General features: G+C 44.0%; 1 protein-coding gene across 4 annotated transcripts in view; it reads left to right on the top strand.

Annotated features, from left to right (window-relative positions):
* Positions 1-19368, top strand: part of MAPKBP1 (mitogen-activated protein kinase binding protein 1) — a 131127-nt gene that overhangs the window by 91003 nt on the left and 20756 nt on the right. For all 4 annotated transcript variants that reach the window (XM_038407024.2, XM_043517624.1, XM_043517622.1 and 1 more), the window contains 5 exons: positions 359-434; positions 4624-4735; positions 5381-5444; positions 7869-7994; positions 19083-19231. In XM_038407024.2, coding sequence (XP_038262952.1) covers positions 359-434; positions 4624-4735; positions 5381-5444; positions 7869-7994; positions 19083-19231 — 527 coding nt within the window. The remainder of the gene's footprint in view (positions 1-358; positions 435-4623; positions 4736-5380; positions 5445-7868; positions 7995-19082; positions 19232-19368) is intronic.

Here is a 19368-nt window from a genome sequence, read left to right as displayed (position 1 = left end):
GTTCATTTCCCTCTCTTCTGATTGCTCCATACTCTTCACTGTACCAGTATGAGAATCAAGAAAAAGTGTTAATTCAAATCCAGATCTTGGACTTGATACTGACTAATGTGATCTTTGGGCCACCATGCTAGTTCCCAGGCTGTTTCTTTAACCACTTAAATGATTATGAGCTTTATGAATTATGGCTGGCATAGTTCTGCTCCCCTTACAGTGGCCACTTGCCCTACATCCTGCCACTCCATTCCATACAGTGACTGTGCAAGAGGCCTGTTCTGGAGGGAGGCGAGGGAGGCTTGTGAGAAGAAAAAGCAGAGAAATATGCATGGATGTGATGAGTTCTGGCTTGTGTCACCTGCAGGATTTTCAACATAAGCAGTGGGAAGCAGAAGAAGCTATACAAGGGCTCCCAAGGTGAAGATGGCACTCTCATTAAAGTAAGATCTCCAGAAATTCAAGCATGACACCCTTCCATCCCTACGAGTTTCCCCCCTCCCCACACACACTTGTTCTCTCTTTCTTTTCCTGGCTCTTTGGAGCTGAATCTCGTACTTTGGGAAGTGAGGGATGGATCCAGGATATTTTGGTGTATGAACTTTTCCCTCTGAAGTGCAAATGTGGACTATAGATAGCATTTATTCATGAATTTCTTGTTGTTTGATATCTAGTGCATATTAAAAACTGCCTATCCTAGGCTTTGGGCACCCAAGACATTCATTTACAAATTCATTTGTGTCCAAGACAAATACTCAGGCAGCAGCTGCTCCTCATCCCAGGTGCATAAAACAATTAGCTAATGGTGAAATCCAGTTCAAAGATCCCTCCCAGCACCTACCCGCAAATACTAGCCCTTATCACGCCCCACCCACAGTCTGGGTAAACACACATGGGCTAATTCAGTCCAAAGTGAGGATAAATGAATATGTGTTTGTTTTTAATCTCTCTCATTGTATTTCAAGTGATACACTGGGCCAAATTTTCTGCTGGTCTAAATTAGCCATGCTCCATTGAAGTCAATGCACTTGCACCAATATACATCAGAAGAGAATTTGGCCTATGTGGTGCTTACAAGAACCAAAGGCATTTGCTCCTGTTGGCTCTGGAGGCACTTGCTGTCAGTGTCATACTACGTACAAGGCAGTCTTTGGACTCCTGCCTTGGCTCTGTTTTCCCTTGTAGTTCTTGGCCATTGCTGGGAAGTCTGGATGTGATTGCTTTTTCCCCGAGCTTCATTTGGAAAGAGCTCATTCTAGCCCGTGTGTTTATTTGCTTTACGATTACATGCTGCAGCTGCTGGCATTCAATGTTTATGAGATATTTGTGAAACCAAGGAAATGAGAGGGTGCTGCCAAGGAAGAGATCTTCAGACAAATGAGAGACTTAGGGATAGATTAAACCCAGCCACTCTCATGCTGAAACACCCTGCTGTCCTGAGGGACTTGGAACGCCGCTAGAGCCCAGGACTGTGTAGGCAGGTTCTGTGCATGCAGGTGTGGGCACCTCTGCCCAGTATACCTCTACCCTGGGATCCCATGCTCACTTGTTTCCTAGCCCTGCGCCTCTCCTGACAAATGCAATGCCTGCATATTCACCTTTTTCTGCTTTTGTTCAGATAGGTAATTACACTTGATCTGCAATTACTATAGTTCCCCCTTCCCTACTACACTTACAAACCAAGGCACTGAAAATGAAAAAGGGCTGCTCTGTCTTATTAGGTGCTCAATTCTTTGCAGCCCCAAACAATGAAATATTATTGATGTTGGGTTTTGGGATTTTTTTTGTTTTTAAATATTTGCTTCGGCTGACCTGGAGAGAGTGCTGTACTACTGAGCACTAATAAAGTATAGCAGCATAAGGATTTTTCTGTTTTTCAACCCGTTTTTTACTTTTTAGAGGGTAACTGTGTAACTGGACAATCATGCTTGGCTCTGGTATTTAAACTTGTTTGGAGTCTGAGATCATATATAGAATTGGAATTTTAGAAGAGAACCCTGTGAAAAATACATTGACCAAACCAGAATAACCAAAATTGTTACCAGTAGTTAAAAAAAAAACAACTCACCTTCCCCCAAACTGAGACTTTTGTACTCTTGCTTCTCTAAAGTTTGTCAAAGCATGGTTGTAGTAACAGCTCCAGAACCAAGCATGCAGAGAGGATAACATAGCAAATGTAGAAGTACAGCAGTTGACATGTTGACAAGTCATTTGAGGTGTTTTTTTTTTTTTTTTTATTGCATTGCTTTTTATCAGGCAATATGGAATTGTGGAAACTGGAGGTTTGATGATGATATTAGCTAGCACAAGTTCCCAACAGCACAAAACTTATGGCTAGTTTCCATGCTGAAGGCTTGGATCTTGGGTGTTGGAGAGATTTGGTATTTTATGTAACTTTCCCAACTATAACTTCTGGGCCTGGGATAGGGTTAAACCTTAAAGGAACCAGGATCAACCAAAAATAGTGGACCCAAATCAGTAATTAAAGGGGGTTAGTGGTGGGGGCCTTCAGAGACCATCAACTTTAGTCTCAGATTGGGTTTGGGGTGCTGTGGGGGATTTTGGCATTTGGGAAGGAGGCTAGATGTAATTCTTGAGATAGTTTTGACAAGTGGGTTGTGTGGGGGGCCTTGTCATAAGGTTGCTGGATGGTTTGGCGGCTGAGTAGGGGCATGGGTAAAAGTCATGTTATCTATAATTACTATAATGTTGGTGTATAACTGGTTAAAAGACTACTCAAAGAGTGGTTATCAATGGTTTGTTGTCAAAGTGAGAGGATGTATTTAGTGGGGTCCCATGGGGATCTGTCCTGGGTCTGATATTGAATATTTTCATTGATAACTTGGATAATGGAGTGGAGACTATACTTGCAAAATTGCAGTTGACCCAAGCTGGGAGGGATTGCAAGCACTTTGGCGAACAGGATTAGAATTCAAAATAATGACAAATTGGAGAATTGGTTTGAAATCAGTGAGATGAAATTCAGTAAAAACAGGTGCAAATTACTATATATAGGGGAAAAAAATCAAATGCTCATTACAAAATGGGGAATAAGTGGCTTGGGGTAATACTGCTGAAAAGCATCTGGGCGTTATAGTGGATCACATATTGACTATGAGTCAACAATGTGATACAGTTGTGAAAAAGGCAAATATTCTGGGGTGTGTTATGTGAGATGTGGGAGGTATTGTCCTGCTGTATTTGGCATTGGTGAAGCCTCACCTGGAGTACAGTGACTACTTCTGGATGCCACACTTTCAGAAAGATGTGGACCGACTGGAGAGAGTCCAGGGGAGAGCAACAAAAAAGTGCGACGGGGCAAGGCCAGAGGGCTATGGAAAAGTAGTGGGAGATAGATATATTAGCTCCAGGCTAAACAAATCCCTGGTACCAGGTTAAGTGAAATGGCGGCTGCTCCAGGTCAATTAAGACACCTGGGGCCAATTAAGAACTTCCCAGAAGGCAGGGAGAATGCTAGGTTGATTGGGACACCTGAGGCCAATCAGGGGCTGGTTGAAACTAGTTAAAAGCCTCCCAGTTAGTTAGGTGGGGGTGCATGTCAGGAGCTGTGAGAAGAAGTTGCGCGGTTGGAGAGGCTGAGTAGTACACACCATATCAGGCACAAGGAAGGAGGCCCTGAGGTAAGGGTGAAGTGGAGCTTGAGGAAGTGAGGGCTGCTGTGGGGGAAGTAGCCCAGGGAATTGTACATGTCATGTTTCTAAAAGGTCAGCTACCATAGCCAATACTATTAGGGTCCCTGGGCTGGAGCCCGGAGGAGAGGGTGGGCCCGGGCTCCCCCCGCCACCTTTGCCCCCTGATTAATCACTGAGACTGGGAGACAACAGAGACTGTGCAAGGAAGGATAACTTCTCCTCATCTCCCTCACTGGCTCATGATGAAAATGGCTCAGTAGACTGTGACTCTTGTCTCTAGAGAAAGAAGGGTTACGTGGAGGGTCACAGTGAGCCTCTGAGGCTAGCGAAACCCGCCAGGAAACGCGGGACCCATGGAGGCAAGGTCAGAGCTTTGTCACAAAGGTTACAAAGTTTAGAAAACCTGACCTATGAGAGAAGGTTTAAAAAAACCGGGCATGTTTAGTCTAGAGAAAAGAAGATTGAGGGAAGACGTGATAAGTCTTCAAATATGTAAGGTGCTGTTAATTAGAGCATGATGATCAATTGTTCTCCATGTCCACTGAAGGTAGGTGAAGAACTAATGGGCTTAATCTGTGGCAGGGAAGATTTAGCTTGGATATTAAGAAAAACTTTCTTACTCTATGAATAGTTAAGCTCTAGAATAGGCTTCTAAGTGAGGTTGAGGAATCCCTGTCATTGGAAGTTTTAAAGAACTTGTTAGCCAGCCTCTGTCAGGGATGGTCTAGTTTTACTTGGCCTTCCTCAGCTCAGGGACCTAGAGAAAAACCATTTCAAGTCAGGGGTGTGGCAGCACCTCCAGCACCCCTAGTTTCAGCACCTATGCTGATGCCCTTTTGGAGTACAGGGCTTCGAGTGACTCTAAACCTTTCTTTCTATGGTGCATGTGCCCCTCTTTCTGGCATTCTGGGCATTTCTTGTGCATATGTCTAAGGTACTTTCTCACCAGCCCATTCTGCCTCTTGTACTCCTCACCCAGGTGCAGACTGATCCCTCGGGTCTCTACATTGCAACTAGCTGTTCTGACAAGAACCTCTCCATCTTTGATTTCTACTCCGGCGAGTGTGTGGCCACAATGTATGGGCACTCAGGTGAGTTGCAGAAGCTTCAGCAAATGTGTTTTTAGCTTCAGGTTATACTGTGGCATATAGTGCTGGTCAACATTTTTCTGAATTTTGAATGAAACTGTTAATTGGTGATTCAATTTTCAAATAAAAAACAAACAAAAAACCCCACCTTGGAAATATTTGGGTTCCTTTGACCAGGAGTAGAGCTGGCTGAAATTTTGACGATCAAAAATATTTATTGAAATTCCAACTTTTTTTTTTAATTTTGAAAATCTCATAAAAATTCTGCAAAACATTTTACTGTTTATCAGCCACTTCAAAGGACTATAAACTAGCCACTCCTTTTCCAGGGAATCATAATCCTCTGTACAATACATCTTAACAGTTCCCTGAAGGATCACTTTTCAAGGTGGACAGATTGCTGATTCTTCATGTTCATTCAATCGTGGGCTGTCACACACTATTATGCATCAATAAATCTTAATTCTGACCTAGAGGGACCACCTAGATGTGATAGGGGAATTTGGGTATCTCTGCTCCATGCAAACATGCTGGATCTGATCAATATTTGAGTACAGAGCTGAGCCCAGCAAATCCATTTTGCCAATGATCTGTGCTGCACAGTGGCATATTTCAAGAGGCGTTGTTCTTGTGTTCTGTTTTACACAGAGATTGTAACTGGGATGAAGTTCAGTAACGATTGCAAACACCTGATCTCTGTCTCTGGCGACAGGTAAGCATGGGGTTTGCTGTTGTGATATTAACTTCTTCTCCTCCTTTAGTAGAGTGTCAGTCTGTGGTTTTGTGCCATTTCATGCAGGAGTTAAACCACCTCTGCAAAGCAGGAGGAGCACACACATTCAGGGCATCGCAATATTTTGACGGGTGTGTTGTGATGTCCGAAACAATCTCTGTGCTTCCTGGATCCCAAACAGGTGCTGCACATCCCAGGAAATCTTAGTGGGCGGACCTGTGGAGAAGATTGGAGCTGAGTAGCAGACAGAGCAAGATTATGCAGAGTTTTATGTCCCTAAACTCTGTGATGTTGCCCATGAGTTATCTCTAGGTTTGGCCTGCCCTAGTGCGATACTTCATGAACAGGCTGGGTCTGCTTTCTCAGTTGTAATTCATGCTGTTGATGTCACATCCCGGAATTATAACTATTGTTGTTTTTGTGTGTGAGAGAGAAAGCTGCACTGTGAAGGAATGCAGCTGGCCAGCCCAAGGGTGCCTTAGCTCAGTGATCTCCAAACTTTTTGGATCGCGCACCCCCAGGTCCAGCACTAGGGAAGCAAAAAAAAGAGCTGGCGTGCAGCTGAAGACGGAGCGGGGAGAGCCGGGCTGCTGCCGGCGTGCCACGGAAGAATCAAAAGTCTGGGAGTGCTGCTGCCGCCGTGCTGGCGACGCTCCTTTGGCGACGCTCCTCCTGCCGCGCACCCCCAGGGATGGTCTTGTGCACCCCCTGGGGTGCGCACACCCCACTTTGGAGACCACTGCCTTAGCTTTCGGCTGCAGCATCTCACAACTTTGACTCTGCTGTTTAAAAAACTAGCTGGGGAGTTTCCATTGTTCAGGGGAAGTCTGTGTAAATGCACACGGTTTCGATAACTCGGAACAATGCTCCTGAATCTAGTCACCACTAGGGTTGCCACAAAACTTCTCCATTTTGCAAAACATTTTGAGGTTTTGAAATTTGTTTTCATTCCCCTGTGGCAACAAAATGAAATATTTTGATTTTTTTCCATGAAAAAATTTGAGGGGGGGCAGGAGGAGAGAGAAAGCGAGAAATGCCCACCCCAACTCCAGAATAGAACACTTCCCTGGGAGATGCAGGTTCAAGTCCCCGGTCCAAATCTGGTAGAGCAAGGACTTGAACCCGGGGCTCCCACATCTCAGGTGAGAGTCCCAACTACCAGAAATTCCATTGAGGACCTGAGAAACTTTCCTAATGAAATTTTTGTTGAAACCAATATGTTTCGATGGGGAAAAGTTTTGTCAACATTTTTTCAACCAGCTCTAGTCACCAGTACATAGAAGTACCAAGATTTTTTTATAGGATTGTGTTACCCTAATGGCATCTTCATGAGGCTACACTCAAGGAAATTTGGAAACTTCAGGTTGTGTAGAATGGGCTCCCCACTTACTTAGCAATGTTTCTTGCATCTTTCTTGCTTGTTACACCTATGCTCCGTAGACGGTACTGGCATTAGTTCATTATCAGGTTACCTTAATGTGTGTTTGGATCCTGTGTAAACTTTGGGAAAGCTTGAATCTAGATCCAAACTTCATAGGCTGGGCTCCTCTCTACAAAGTTTATACTAGATTGTAATCTTTGCAACTAGGTGTGACATATAATGCTGTTACTTTAAAAATATGACCAACTTGTGCCTCCAGAAAAATCATGGGGCACCAGTGCTTGCAGTGGTGGTTGCAAGCTCCTCTGATTTGAGATAACAAGAACAGGATTTTTTTTAAAAAAGTCATTGTTGGACATTTCAAAGTGAACTTCTTTGTAGCCTGGAAGGAGGCTGCAACCACCCCCTTGGAATACCAGCTTGCTTTAGGGGATCTAGGAACCCTGCTAAATCCTGCTTAGGGCCAAAAGGAGTGCAACCCTTTGTTAATGACAGTACCATTAGTTCCCTGTTTCTACCTCAGTATAATTAGACCCAGTGGATTAGTGGGCGGGGAGGGGGGGGATCATTCAGCACTGAGAAGAGGTTGAACATCAGTGAAATGCAGGTCATTTTACTCCCTGCTAATTGGACATGTTGTGAGGAGCCCCATAGTTTTTGTGTCTTTAAAGGATTTTTTAGCACTTACTGCCGTAATATCTAGGTGCTATATACAAAAGTTAACAAATATACAAAATCTTACCTACATCCCCAGAAGAGGAGCTTCAGAGCATCTTTTGTCAACAGAAAAGTCCCTGCAGCTGGAGAGCCTTCATGTGGTCAGGCCTGGGGTGGGAGAAGAGCTTCCCTACATGTCTGTCTCGAAAGTACCATGCACTCTAATTGTGTCCACTGGGCTCTGTCTTCTCCCTTTAGGCTGGTTCCCAAAACCAGAAAGGAAATTCTTAGCCTCACTGACGGAAAATATTAATGATACTGGACTAAAAGGAAACTTAACTTGTTCACTCTTTCCCCACTTCCAGCTGTATCTTCATTTGGCGCCTGAGTTCTGAGATGACCATCAGCATGCGGCAGCGGTTAGCTGACATGAAGCAAAGAGGGAAGCAGGTGGAGAAATCACCACCACACAAGACAGCTGGACTTATCAGGTAAGAGGTGAGGGGTGCAGAGAGGGAGAACAGTTGTGGGGGCTAGATATTAGTTTGTGTGGGACATTTAAAGGTGGACTTGGGTTTACTGCAGGAGGTTGTTCTTATTCCTCATCAAGAGAATTTTTTCAGCTTCTCTTGCTTTTATTGTTTGTTGGCTTTACACTGGTTTCTTGTACTGCTTGTTCTGCATCTATGGATTTTTGGATTTAAAACCTGTCTCTATGATCTAATGGCAGGGTACATCCAGCATCGCTTCATTTTGTGTTGTAATCTGTACTGAATGTCACAGCTCTTTAATTAATGCTGAACATGGTGTCAGAAATCTACTTTTCAAAGCAATACTGAGACAGGTACATAACATCCTGTCAAGGAGAACTTGACAGGTAATTTATGGCTAGAGAGTTCTGGGTCTATGTTAAAAACCCACCCTGTCAAAAATTTGTGGCTAGATTTATGCAAGGTATATACTGAAAAATACCTGCCATTTATATGTTTTTTGCAGTGTTGATCCTTTTTTGTGAAAAGCACTGGTAGGTCCTAAAGATCTGCTGTAACTGTCATCTGCTGATCTGTCATTGTTAACTTAGTCCCAGGAGTGGAAGTTTCAGGGAGGGTCACTTTTAAAAAATATCATTCCAAGGGAATGACTTTTGCTGGCTAGTCAGATTTTTTTGCTCTTACAGTAAACAAAATGTGTCTAAAAATAAACCCCACAAACTGGAAACTCTGGAATAGATCTAAATTTATCCAGTGATCCTCCTCTGAACAATGGTACTCATGTGCTGAGCTCTGAGTTTCAAACAGAACAAACTCAGCTGAGAGGACTGTCTGCTTTTAAGTCTGTGGATCAGTTCAGTGTAAAATATGTGGCTTTATGTGCGGACATTAATTTGGGAGAGGGGAGTGGCAGAGGGAAATATCTGCAGCCCTGAGCAGGCTCACATGGTATCAAAATAGAATTGGATCCATAAAGATTTTCGGGTTTTCCCTCCCTTTCCTCCTCAAATGACTCTGAGTTAAAATCTGGATGTAAAAGTGCCAAAGCAATGAAGGTCTTGCCAGACTGGTTGTTTGAAAGAATTACAAGAACCTTCCCCTCCCTTTGGGAGCAGAGTGGGCAGGAGGAACGTCTGTGTGCATAGTTTCACTGAGCATGGACTTCCTTTCCTTGAAGTATCTCCTGTCCGACATGCAAGCAATAATTATTCTGGGATGCCTCAATATTGAGCCATGAAGCAGCCTTTTCTAGCCAAAATGCTAGAGCTGTAAAGCAATGTGCTTTTTATAGCAGACCCTCCATCATTCCAGCAGCTGCAGCTTTGCCTTATTGAGGCGCAGGCTGTGTCGGACGCTCCCAGTTTCATTCGGCACTAGGTGAGACTTGTCTCTGTCACATTCTTTTGCTGGAGGCTTGAATGGGTGCCACACCAGCAAAAGCAATTTGGAAAACTTGTTTGGTGACCTCTTTGCTAGTCCGGAACATTTTAGGTTGGTCAGCTTACAGCTTGTTTTCAGTTTCGACCCGTCAGTGTGGTTACTGGATATCGGCAGACAGTTCCAGAGCATTTTGGATTGCTGGCTGAATTTGAAGGAATAGCCCATTGGTCCGAAGTCACTGTGTGGAGCAGAGGAACTGAGGGTCTTGAGTAAGAGTTCATGTTTTATAGATATGTAATATCTGCTCTTGTTTTGCCTTCAGAATCTGTGCATAACCGGCTGTATAGAACTGAGTTGCTTCTTGAGGTGTAAGAGTATTGTCTTATAAGTGGTCTAGGTACAAGGTCCACAGAAGCAGTAAGATGTTCCATCCCCAGGGATATGTATTTATTTTGTGAGGCTCCTTTCAGAGCTGTATTATTTACAGTTTCGGTAGGAAGCAAGGGAGGTGATCTGTTTCACCAGCTAATTGGTGCAATGCCTCCATGTTCTGAGAGTGTCCCAAGGTGAATGAGCAAAAAAAGAGCGTCAGAAAGTTGGAGAAGTGAGAGCACTGATTAGGCAGTGGTGAGTTGAAGATTTATAATATAAAATAATGCTGTGTCTATCCAGCTGTGACTGGCAGTGTGTGAACTGGCCTCACTGACTATTGTCCTGGAATCCTATTGTTCTACACCCCACCTTATGTGATAATGAATTCCTTTGAGCCATTTCATTTTTATGCTGCTGCTGTTTTCTCTACTGTATGCAATATCCCTCTGGGTTCTCCTTCTGGTCATTAGAATTGCTGATGTTTTCTCCCCATTTAACTTGAGCTGTTTATTTGATGGGGAAATGTAGCCTGTGCTCATTTCATATTGCTGGTGCAATATGGGCTTTTTTGAGAGATTTTTGTTTTTCATACTAGGAGTTGCATAGAGGCTTTTAATATATTTTGATTTTTGATGTGAAACCATTGTTTTATTGTTTGGAAAGCACCTGGTCCCGAGTTATTTGGAAGAGAGATTTTACACTGATCTCACTCTGGAGAGTTTCAGGGATTATAGATGCATGTGTTAGCAGAGTGTATTTTTAAATCCCCTTTTTGTATGATTTTATTGAGGATCTATCTTTAATAGCAGGAGATAAACTTGATTTAATTTTGGCTAGTGCTTCTAAAACCAGTGAAAAGAGTTTGTATGTGCTCTAGAGAAGCACTGTTTGTCCTTGGATTTATTCTAAATTGATAGCCCCTTGTCAAATATTTGAGGCAGTGATGCATTCCAGGAAAGCTGGGTATTTCCCATGGCTAGGAATGTGACAGGCTTTTGATGTGAAATCAAGACCTGGGCCTGATTCACTACTGTTACTCCAGTTTTACACCAATATAACTCCATTTTAATCAGTACCATTGTGATAATTACAAAGGGATCTGCTTTCAACCCACAGACCTTTTGAAAGAGGAAGTACAGAACTGCCAGTATGTTCTGCATCCATTACCTCTTAGAGTGTTCTAACAAAATGAATGTGTCCTTGAGGTCTGAGGGGGCAAGCAGCACAGGCTCAGTGCTGGAACATTTAAGTGTGTCTGTTATAAGAACAGGTTTCAGAGTAGCAGCCGTGTTAGTCTGTATTCGCAAAAAGAAAAGGAGTACTTGTGGCACCTTAGAGACTAACAAATTTATTAGAGCATAAGCTTTCGTGAGCTACAGCTCACTTCATCGGATGCATTTGGTGGAAAAAACAGAGGAGAGATTTATATATACACACACACAGAGAACATGAAACAATGGGTTTATCATACACACTGTAAGGAGAGTGATCACTTAAGATAAGCCATCACCCACAGCAGGGGGGGGAAAGGAGGAAAACCTTCCATGGTGACAAGCAGGTAGGCTAATTCCAGCAGTTAACAAGAATATCAGAGGAACAATGGGGGGTGGGGTGGGGGGGAGAAATACCATGGGGAAATAGTTTTACTTTGTGTAATGACTCATCCATTCCCAGTCTCTATTCAAGCCTAAGTTAATTGTATCCAGTTTGCAAATTAATTCCAATTCAGCAGTCTCTCGTTGGAGTCTGTTTTTGAAGCTTTTTTGTTGAAGTATAGCCACTCTTAGGTCTGTGATCGAGTGACCAGAGAGATTGAAGTGTTCTCCAACTGGTTTTTGAATGTTATAATTCTTGACGTCTGATTTGTGTCCATTCATTCTTTTACGTAGAGACTGTCCAGTTTGGCCAATGTACATGGCAGAGGGGCATTGCTGGCACATGATGGCATATATCACATTGGTAGATGCGCAGGTGAACGAGCCTCTGATAGTGTGGCTGATGTGATTAGGCCCTATGATGGTATCCCCTGAATAGATATGTGGACAGAGTTGGCAACGGGCTTTGTTGCAAGGATAGGTTCCTGGGTTAGTGGTTCTGTTGTGTGGTGTGTGCTTGCTGGTGAGTATTTGCTTCAGATTGGGGGGCTGTCTGTAAGCAAGGACTGGTCTGTCTCCCAAGATCTGAGAGAGCGATGGCTCGTCCTTCAGGATAGGTTGTAGATCCTTGATGATGCGTTGGAGAGGTTTTAGTTGGGGGCTGAAGGTGATGGCTAGTGGTGTTCTGTTGTTTTCTTTGTTGGGCCTGTCCTGTAGTAGGTGACTTCTGGGTACTCTTCTGGCTCTGTCAATCTGTTTCTTCACTTCAGCAGGTGGGTATTGTAGTTGTAGGAATGCATGATAGAGATCTTGTAGGTGTTTGTCTCTGTCTGAGGGGTTGGAGCAAATGCGGTTATATCGTAGCGCTTGGCTGTAGACAATGGATCGAGTGGTATGATCTGGATGAAAGCTAGAGGCATGTAGGTAGGAATAGCGGTCAGTAGGTTTCCGATATAGGGTGGTGTTTATGTGACCATCGCTTATTAGCACCGTAGTGTCCAGGAAGTGGATCTCTTGTGTGGACTGGTCCAGGCTGAGGTTGATGGTGGGATGGAAATTGTTGAAATCATGGTGGAATTCCTCAAGAGCTTCTTTTCCATGGGTCCAGATGATGAAGATGTCATCAATGTAGCGCAAGTAGAGTAGGGGCATTAGGGGACGAGAGCTGAGGAAGCGTTGTTCTAAGTCAGCCATAAAAATGTTGGCATACTGTGGGGCCATGCGGGTACCCATCGCAGTGCCGCTGATTTGAAGGTATACATTGTCACCAAATGTGAAATAGTTATGGGTCAGGACAAAGTCACAAAGTTCTGCCACCAGGTTAGCCGTGACAGTATCGGGGATACTGTTCCTGACGGCTTGTAGTCCATCTTTGTGTGGAATGTTGGTGTAGAGGGCTTCTACATCCATAGTGGCTAGGATGGTGTTTTTAGGAAGATCACCAATGGACTGTAGTTTCCTCAGGAAATCGGTGGTGTCTCGAAGATAGCTGGGAGTGCTGGTAACGAAGGGCCTGAGGAGGGAGTCTACATAGCCAGACAATCCTGCTGTCAGGGTGCCAATGCCTGAGATGATGGGGCGTCCAGGATTTCCAGGTTTATGGATCTTGGGTAGCAGATAGAATACCCCAGGTCGGGGCTCCAGTTTTTTCCACCAAATGCATCCGATGAAGTGAGCTGTAGCTCACGAAAGCTTATGCTCTAATAAATTTGTTAGTCTCTAAGGTGCCACAAGTACTCCTTTTCTTTTTGCGAATACAGACTAACACGGCTGCTACTCTGAAACCTGTCATTATGCAAGGCACTGAATTTAGCCGTATAGAGTGGAAATCTGTCAACTTCATGAAAAAACTCGCACAGATACAGACAGACATCATCTTCCTCTCCAAATGCAAACAGATGGACATCATACCGAAAGGACTGAAGGTAAAAAATCCATTACAATCTACATACCACACAGACTATGCTGACAGCTTGTGCCACACACTCTCAAGGAAACTGCGGAACCACCTGATTAACATCCTCTACAGCAAACAGGGAAAGATTAAGAATGAGCTCTCAAAACTGGATACTCTCATAAAGAACCAACCTTCCACACAAACTTCCTCGTGGCTGGACTTTACAAAAACTAGACAAGCCATTTACAAAACACACTTTGATTCTCTACAAAAGAAAAAGGACACTAAGCTATCTAAACTACTATATGCCACAAGGGGCCACAACAATGGTTCCCGTAACCCACCCAGCAATATTGTTAATCTATCCAACTATACTCTTAGCCCAGTGGAAGAATCTGTCCTATCTCGGGGCCTCTCCTTTTGCCCCTCCACCCCCACGAACATGATACAGTTCTGTGGTGACCTAGAATCCTATTTTCGACGTCTCAGACTCAAGGAATATTTCCAACACACCTCTGACCAACATATTAACCCACAGAGACCTTCCTGCCAACACTACAAAAAGAAGGATTCTGGGTGGACTCCTCCTGAAGGTCGAAACAGCAGCCTGGATTTCTACATAGACTGCTTCCGCCGACGTGCACGAGCTGAAATTGTGGAAAAGCAGCATCGCTTACCCCATAACCTCAGCCATGCAGAACACAGTGCCATCCACAGCCTCAGAAACAACTCTGACATCATAATCAAAAAGGCTGACAAAGGAGGTGCTGTCGTCATCATGAATAGGTCGGAGTATGAACAAGAGGCTACTAGGCAGCTCTCCAACACCACTTTCTACAAGCCATTACCCTCTGATCCCACTGAGAGTTACCAAAAGAAACTACAGCATTTGCTCAAGAAACTCCCTGAAAAAGCACAAGAACAAATCCGCACAGACACACCCCTGGAGCCCCGACCTGGGGTATTCTATCTGCTACCCAAGATCCATAAACCTGGAAATCCTGGACGCCCCATCATCTCAGGCATTGGCACCCTGACAGCAGGATTGTCTGGCTATGTAGACTCCCTCCTCAGGCCCTTCGTTACCAGCACTCCCAGCTATCTTCGAGACACCACCGATTTCCTGAGGAAACTACAGTCCATTGGTGATCTTCCTAAAAACACCATCCTAGCCACTATGGATGTAGAAGCCCTCTACACCAACATTCCACACAAAGATGGACTACAAGCCGTCAGGAACAGTATCCCCGATACTGTCACGGCTAACCTGGTGGCAGAACTTTGTGACTTTGTCCTGACCCATAACTATTTCACATTTGGTGACAATGTATACCTTCAAATCAGCGGCACTGCGATGGGTACCCGCATGGCCCCACAGTATGCCAACATTTTTATGGCTGACTTAGAACAACGCTTCCTCAGCTCTCGTCCCCTAATGCCCCTACTCTACTTGCGCTACATTGATGACATCTTCATCATCTGGACCCATGGAAAAGAAGCTCTTGAGGAATTCCACCATGATTTCAACAATTTCCATCCCACCATCAACCTCAGCCTGGACCAGTCCACACAAGAGATCCACTTCCTGGACACTACGGTGCTAATAAGCGATGGTCACATAAACACCACCCTATATCGGAAACCTACTGACCGCTATTCCTACCTACATGCCTCTAGCTTTCATCCAGATCATACCACTCGATCCATTGTCTACAGCCAAGCGCTACGATATAACCGCATTTGCTCCAACCCCTCAGACAGAGACAAACACCTACAAGATCTCTATCATGCATTCCTACAACTACAATACCCACCTGCTGAAGTGAAGAAACAGATTGACAGAGCCAGAAGAGTACCCAGAAGTCACCTACTACAGGACAGGCCCAACAAAGAAAACAACAGAACACCACTAGCCATCACCTTCAGCCCCCAACTAAAACCTCTCCAACGCATCATCAAGGATCTACAACCTATCCTGAAGGACGAGCCATCGCTCTCTCAGATCTTGGGAGACAGACCAGTCCTTGCTTACAGACAGCCCCCCAATCTGAAGCAAATACTCACCAGCAAGCACACACCACACAACAGAACCACTAACCCAGGAACCTATCCTTGCAACAAAGCCCGTTGCCAACTCTGTCCACATATCTATTCAGGGGATACCATCATAGGGCCTAATCACATCAGCCACACTATCAGAGGCTCGTTCACCTGCGCATCTACCAATGTGATATGCCATCATGTGCCAGCAATGCCCCTCTGCCATGTACATTGGCCAAACTGGACAGTCTCTACGTAAAAGAATGAATGGACACAAATCAGACGTCAAGAATTATAACATTCAAAAACCAGTTGGAGAACACTTCAATCTCTCTGGTCACTCGATCACAGACCTAAGAGTGGCTATACTTCAACAAAAAAGCTTCAAAAACAGACTCCAACGAGAGACTGCTGAATTGGAATTAATTTGCAAACTGGATACAATTAACTTAGGCTTGAATAGAGACTGGGAATGGATGAGTCATTACACAAAGTAAAACTATTTCCCCATGGTATTTCTCCCCCCCACCCCACCCCCCATTGTTCCTCTGATATTCTTGTTAACTGCTGGAATTAGCCTACCTGCTTGTCACCATGGAAGGTTTTCCTCCTTTCCCCCCCCTGCTGTGGGTGATGGCTTATCTTAAGTGATCACTCTCCTTACAGTGTGTATGATAAACCCATTGTTTCATGTTCTCTGTGTGTGTGTGTATATAAATCTCTCCTCTGTTTTTTCCACCAAATGCATCCGATGAAGTGAGCTGTAGCTCACGAAAGCTTATGCTCTAATAAATTTGTTAGTCTCTAAGGTGCCACAAGTACTCCTTTTCTTTTTGTTATAAGAACAGTCGCTTGTTCTTAGATTCCATTCCCCGCATCCTTTGTTCAAGTATGAATTAACTTCAGAACACAAAATGGCATTGTTGCAATGATGTATTAATTTTACAGCTTGTTATGGCATTTTGCAAACCAAAGACTATGTCTCTACCCCGGGGAGCTTACAGCTGAAGCCCCAATCCTGTAACTAGCCCTGAGTCGGTGGATTTCTGCACCTGCAGGGAGCCCCATTAATATCAATGGGACTTCAAATGGGCACAGGGCCACCCCCAGGGAAGGAGTTGTTGCATGATCAGGACTAAGTTTGGATGATAAATTTGAGAGAAGGTAAATGCTGGATGAGGGGAGCAAGTGAGGAGAACAAGAGTAGAGGAATAAAATAATGTGGAGCTTTAAGTGAGTAATACTTACCTTGAGATTTGTTTTTACTGTTACTTAGAGAGGAAGATTAAGGTTCATATAGGGCTACTGGAAGAAGAGTGGGAGGAGGGTCAAGAAGAGGGTTCAAAGTTCATGGAAGACTGCATGGAGAGCAAAATGGGCGAAAGAAATAAAGGTTGTGATTCGGTGTGTGGTTTGGACAAGTAAAATAGACATTATAGGGTATAGGTTTTCCAAAGCACTCAAATGACTTGGGAGCCTATGTCTTTTCAAGAGCACCTAAACTTCAAGTTTCAAAAGAACCTAAACTTCGTCAATGAGACTTAGGTGCTTTTGAAAATATTACCTACAGTGACCAGGCATGGGAGTATATCTGAAGAACACATGTGGCTGCATAAAGTTGGGCACGGAGAAGGGTGTGCAGAGAGTAAGGTTTGTTGAGATAATGTAGGACAAAGACTTAAAGTTGCATTAGACATATCCAACCTGATAAAGTGTTTGATAGCTTGTATGCAGTTTGCATTGACCTCTCTCATGGTTCTAAAATTTTGTTTACATCCTATTATTCCATTCTTCTGGAAAGGCTTGAATATGTCCTTTCTTTCCCTACTAATTTTGTCAGTCCATATGTGTCAAGTGGAGACCATCTTTTTGGGGTAGCTTTGTGTGTGTAAATTGCATCCGTTCTGGTTGATCTACTAGCCCTTCCTCACTCCCACCAGCTCCAGTATGCCCAAGAATCTCCCAAAAGGTAGCCGTGACTTGACACACAATATAATCAATTAAGTTTGAGATATCTGACTAGTAATGTTGTTAAAAAACCTGATAAACAAACAAAAAATACCGACAAAATCCTTGATGGACCAAACAGAAAAACCACCATCAAACCTACCAGTGCATAAAAGGTTGCATTGTCTCCAGTATATTTAAAAAATTGTACATTTGTGGTATAAACTACAGGATCGCCACTTGGAATATGTCTACACTTTAGCTGGGAGTAGGTCTCCAACCCGTGTGGACAGATTCCTGCTGGTGGGGCGTGAGCTAGCATGCTAAAACTAGCAATGTGGATGTTCTGGCTCAGGCTGGAGCTTGGACGCTTAAGCCCACCCAATCCACTAGCATTCAGAGCCCAGGCTCCCAGCCTGAGCTGGAACATCCACATTAGTGCACTAGGTGAGCCCCACTGGTGCTAGTCTCTCTCTCTCTCTCTACCCAGGCTGGGAGACTGGTGCCCAGCTGCAGTGTGGACACACACAAAAGGTGTTATAATGCGTGAGCCCTGGCAGGATGTCACTGCTCAGGCACAAGAGGCACAAAGCCTCGAGAAGGACAGAACGGAGAGACATGGAGACTAATAGGAAAGATGCAGAGACTGACAGGCGCAGATGGATAAATCAGAGAAGGGAAATCTGCAATTGGACCATTTTGCTGGAAGAATCTACTAAGAAAACTTTCAGTTCTGTTCTGCACCCTACTCCTAAAATATTGAAAGTCATCTGAAAAGGTGTGAATAAGATCCCTCTACATCTCCATATAAAATAGAAATTAAAGTGCCATCATTGTATAGAGGATCCTATTTTTAGTACTGCCTGAAATTTGTAAATTGCAGGAGAATTTGGTCCCTAGCCAGATGTTTCTGTATTTGATAGATGAGTTATTTTTGTCTCCTGAATGTCTTGCACTTGACACCCACCCACCGCCCTCTGTAAAGGTTGCTAATGTTACACGGTGCTCCCTTGCCCAAGGTCACAGTGTGGGTGCTGTGCTGACTGATTTGTCGAAGGCTCTTAATTTATTTAATTGCACTTTGTTACTTCAGCTGATTTGGTTCAGCTCTAATTTGACTGAGTGGGGAAAATGTCTCATGTGCTCATACATCCTTTGTTGATGGAAATTTATGCTTGGGGTGCCTCTGGGATCCATGCCAGGAATGCCTCCCTTATCCATTTTGATTAAGGATCTATCCAAGGTATGTTTGACATCCTTCAGTGTGCCCTCAGGCTGACACTACAGCATGGATATGTTATGGTGCATGAGCTGTGCACACGAGGTCACTGGGTTTGCATCCAGGAATCAAACTGGTCTTTTTACAACAATATCCATCTGTTTCTCAAATGTCAAACTGCCATCAAAAGGAACATCTTGTGATGTTTATGTTGCACAGTATGCTCCAACAAAGGAAATTGTTTCTCTCTCTCAAATAGGTCCTGACAGTCTTGACCTTAAATTTGGCAATCTACAGTATTACTGTTGAATATTAGTTTAAATTGGAAGATGAAACTACAGTTGTACTTTGCTCAGCTCTAGTGAATGCATTTCTATTCAGGATTCTCTAACTCTTCCTAACACATGAACATGCTGGACTGCCTCTGGGCTGGTCTATTTCTTTGTACCTTTGCATGGAGTGTATCTTGACCGGTGGCTCAAAGTCAGGTTTTGCAGGAGGATCAGGGAAACGTGTGGAGAAATTGGTACACCTTGCTAATTGTGCTATATGATGGGTGTGTCCAGTGGGAATACCAGGTTGCGTATGGGGGTTTCTTATGATGTACTGTAATGTTCCTTCTGATTCCTTCATCCCAGGCACGAATCCACCTCTGTCCTATCGCCGGTGCCAGTGCTTTCATCAGACAGCGACAAAGATGGTGAAGATGAAGGGAATGATGAAGATGAGTTAAATGGGCTACAGTCTTTCCAAATTCAATCCAACTGCAACCCTGAGAGAGACTCAGGTATACATGGGAAAGGAAAGGGGCATGAACAGAGAAAAGGAAATGGGACTTGAGCCTCAGCAGACTTGTGAGGCTGTATGGGGCAGAGAAGGGACATGGGAATAGCGAAGGTGACAGTCAAGTGCATGCAGGAAGAG

Source organism: Dermochelys coriacea, chromosome 6 (genome assembly GCF_009764565.3).
Source record: "Dermochelys coriacea isolate rDerCor1 chromosome 6, rDerCor1.pri.v4, whole genome shotgun sequence".
In the NCBI taxonomy this organism is placed as follows: domain Eukaryota; kingdom Metazoa; phylum Chordata; order Testudines; family Dermochelyidae; genus Dermochelys; species Dermochelys coriacea.
Note: the sequence above shows the minus strand (reverse complement) of the source record. Positions and strands in the feature narration are given on the sequence as shown.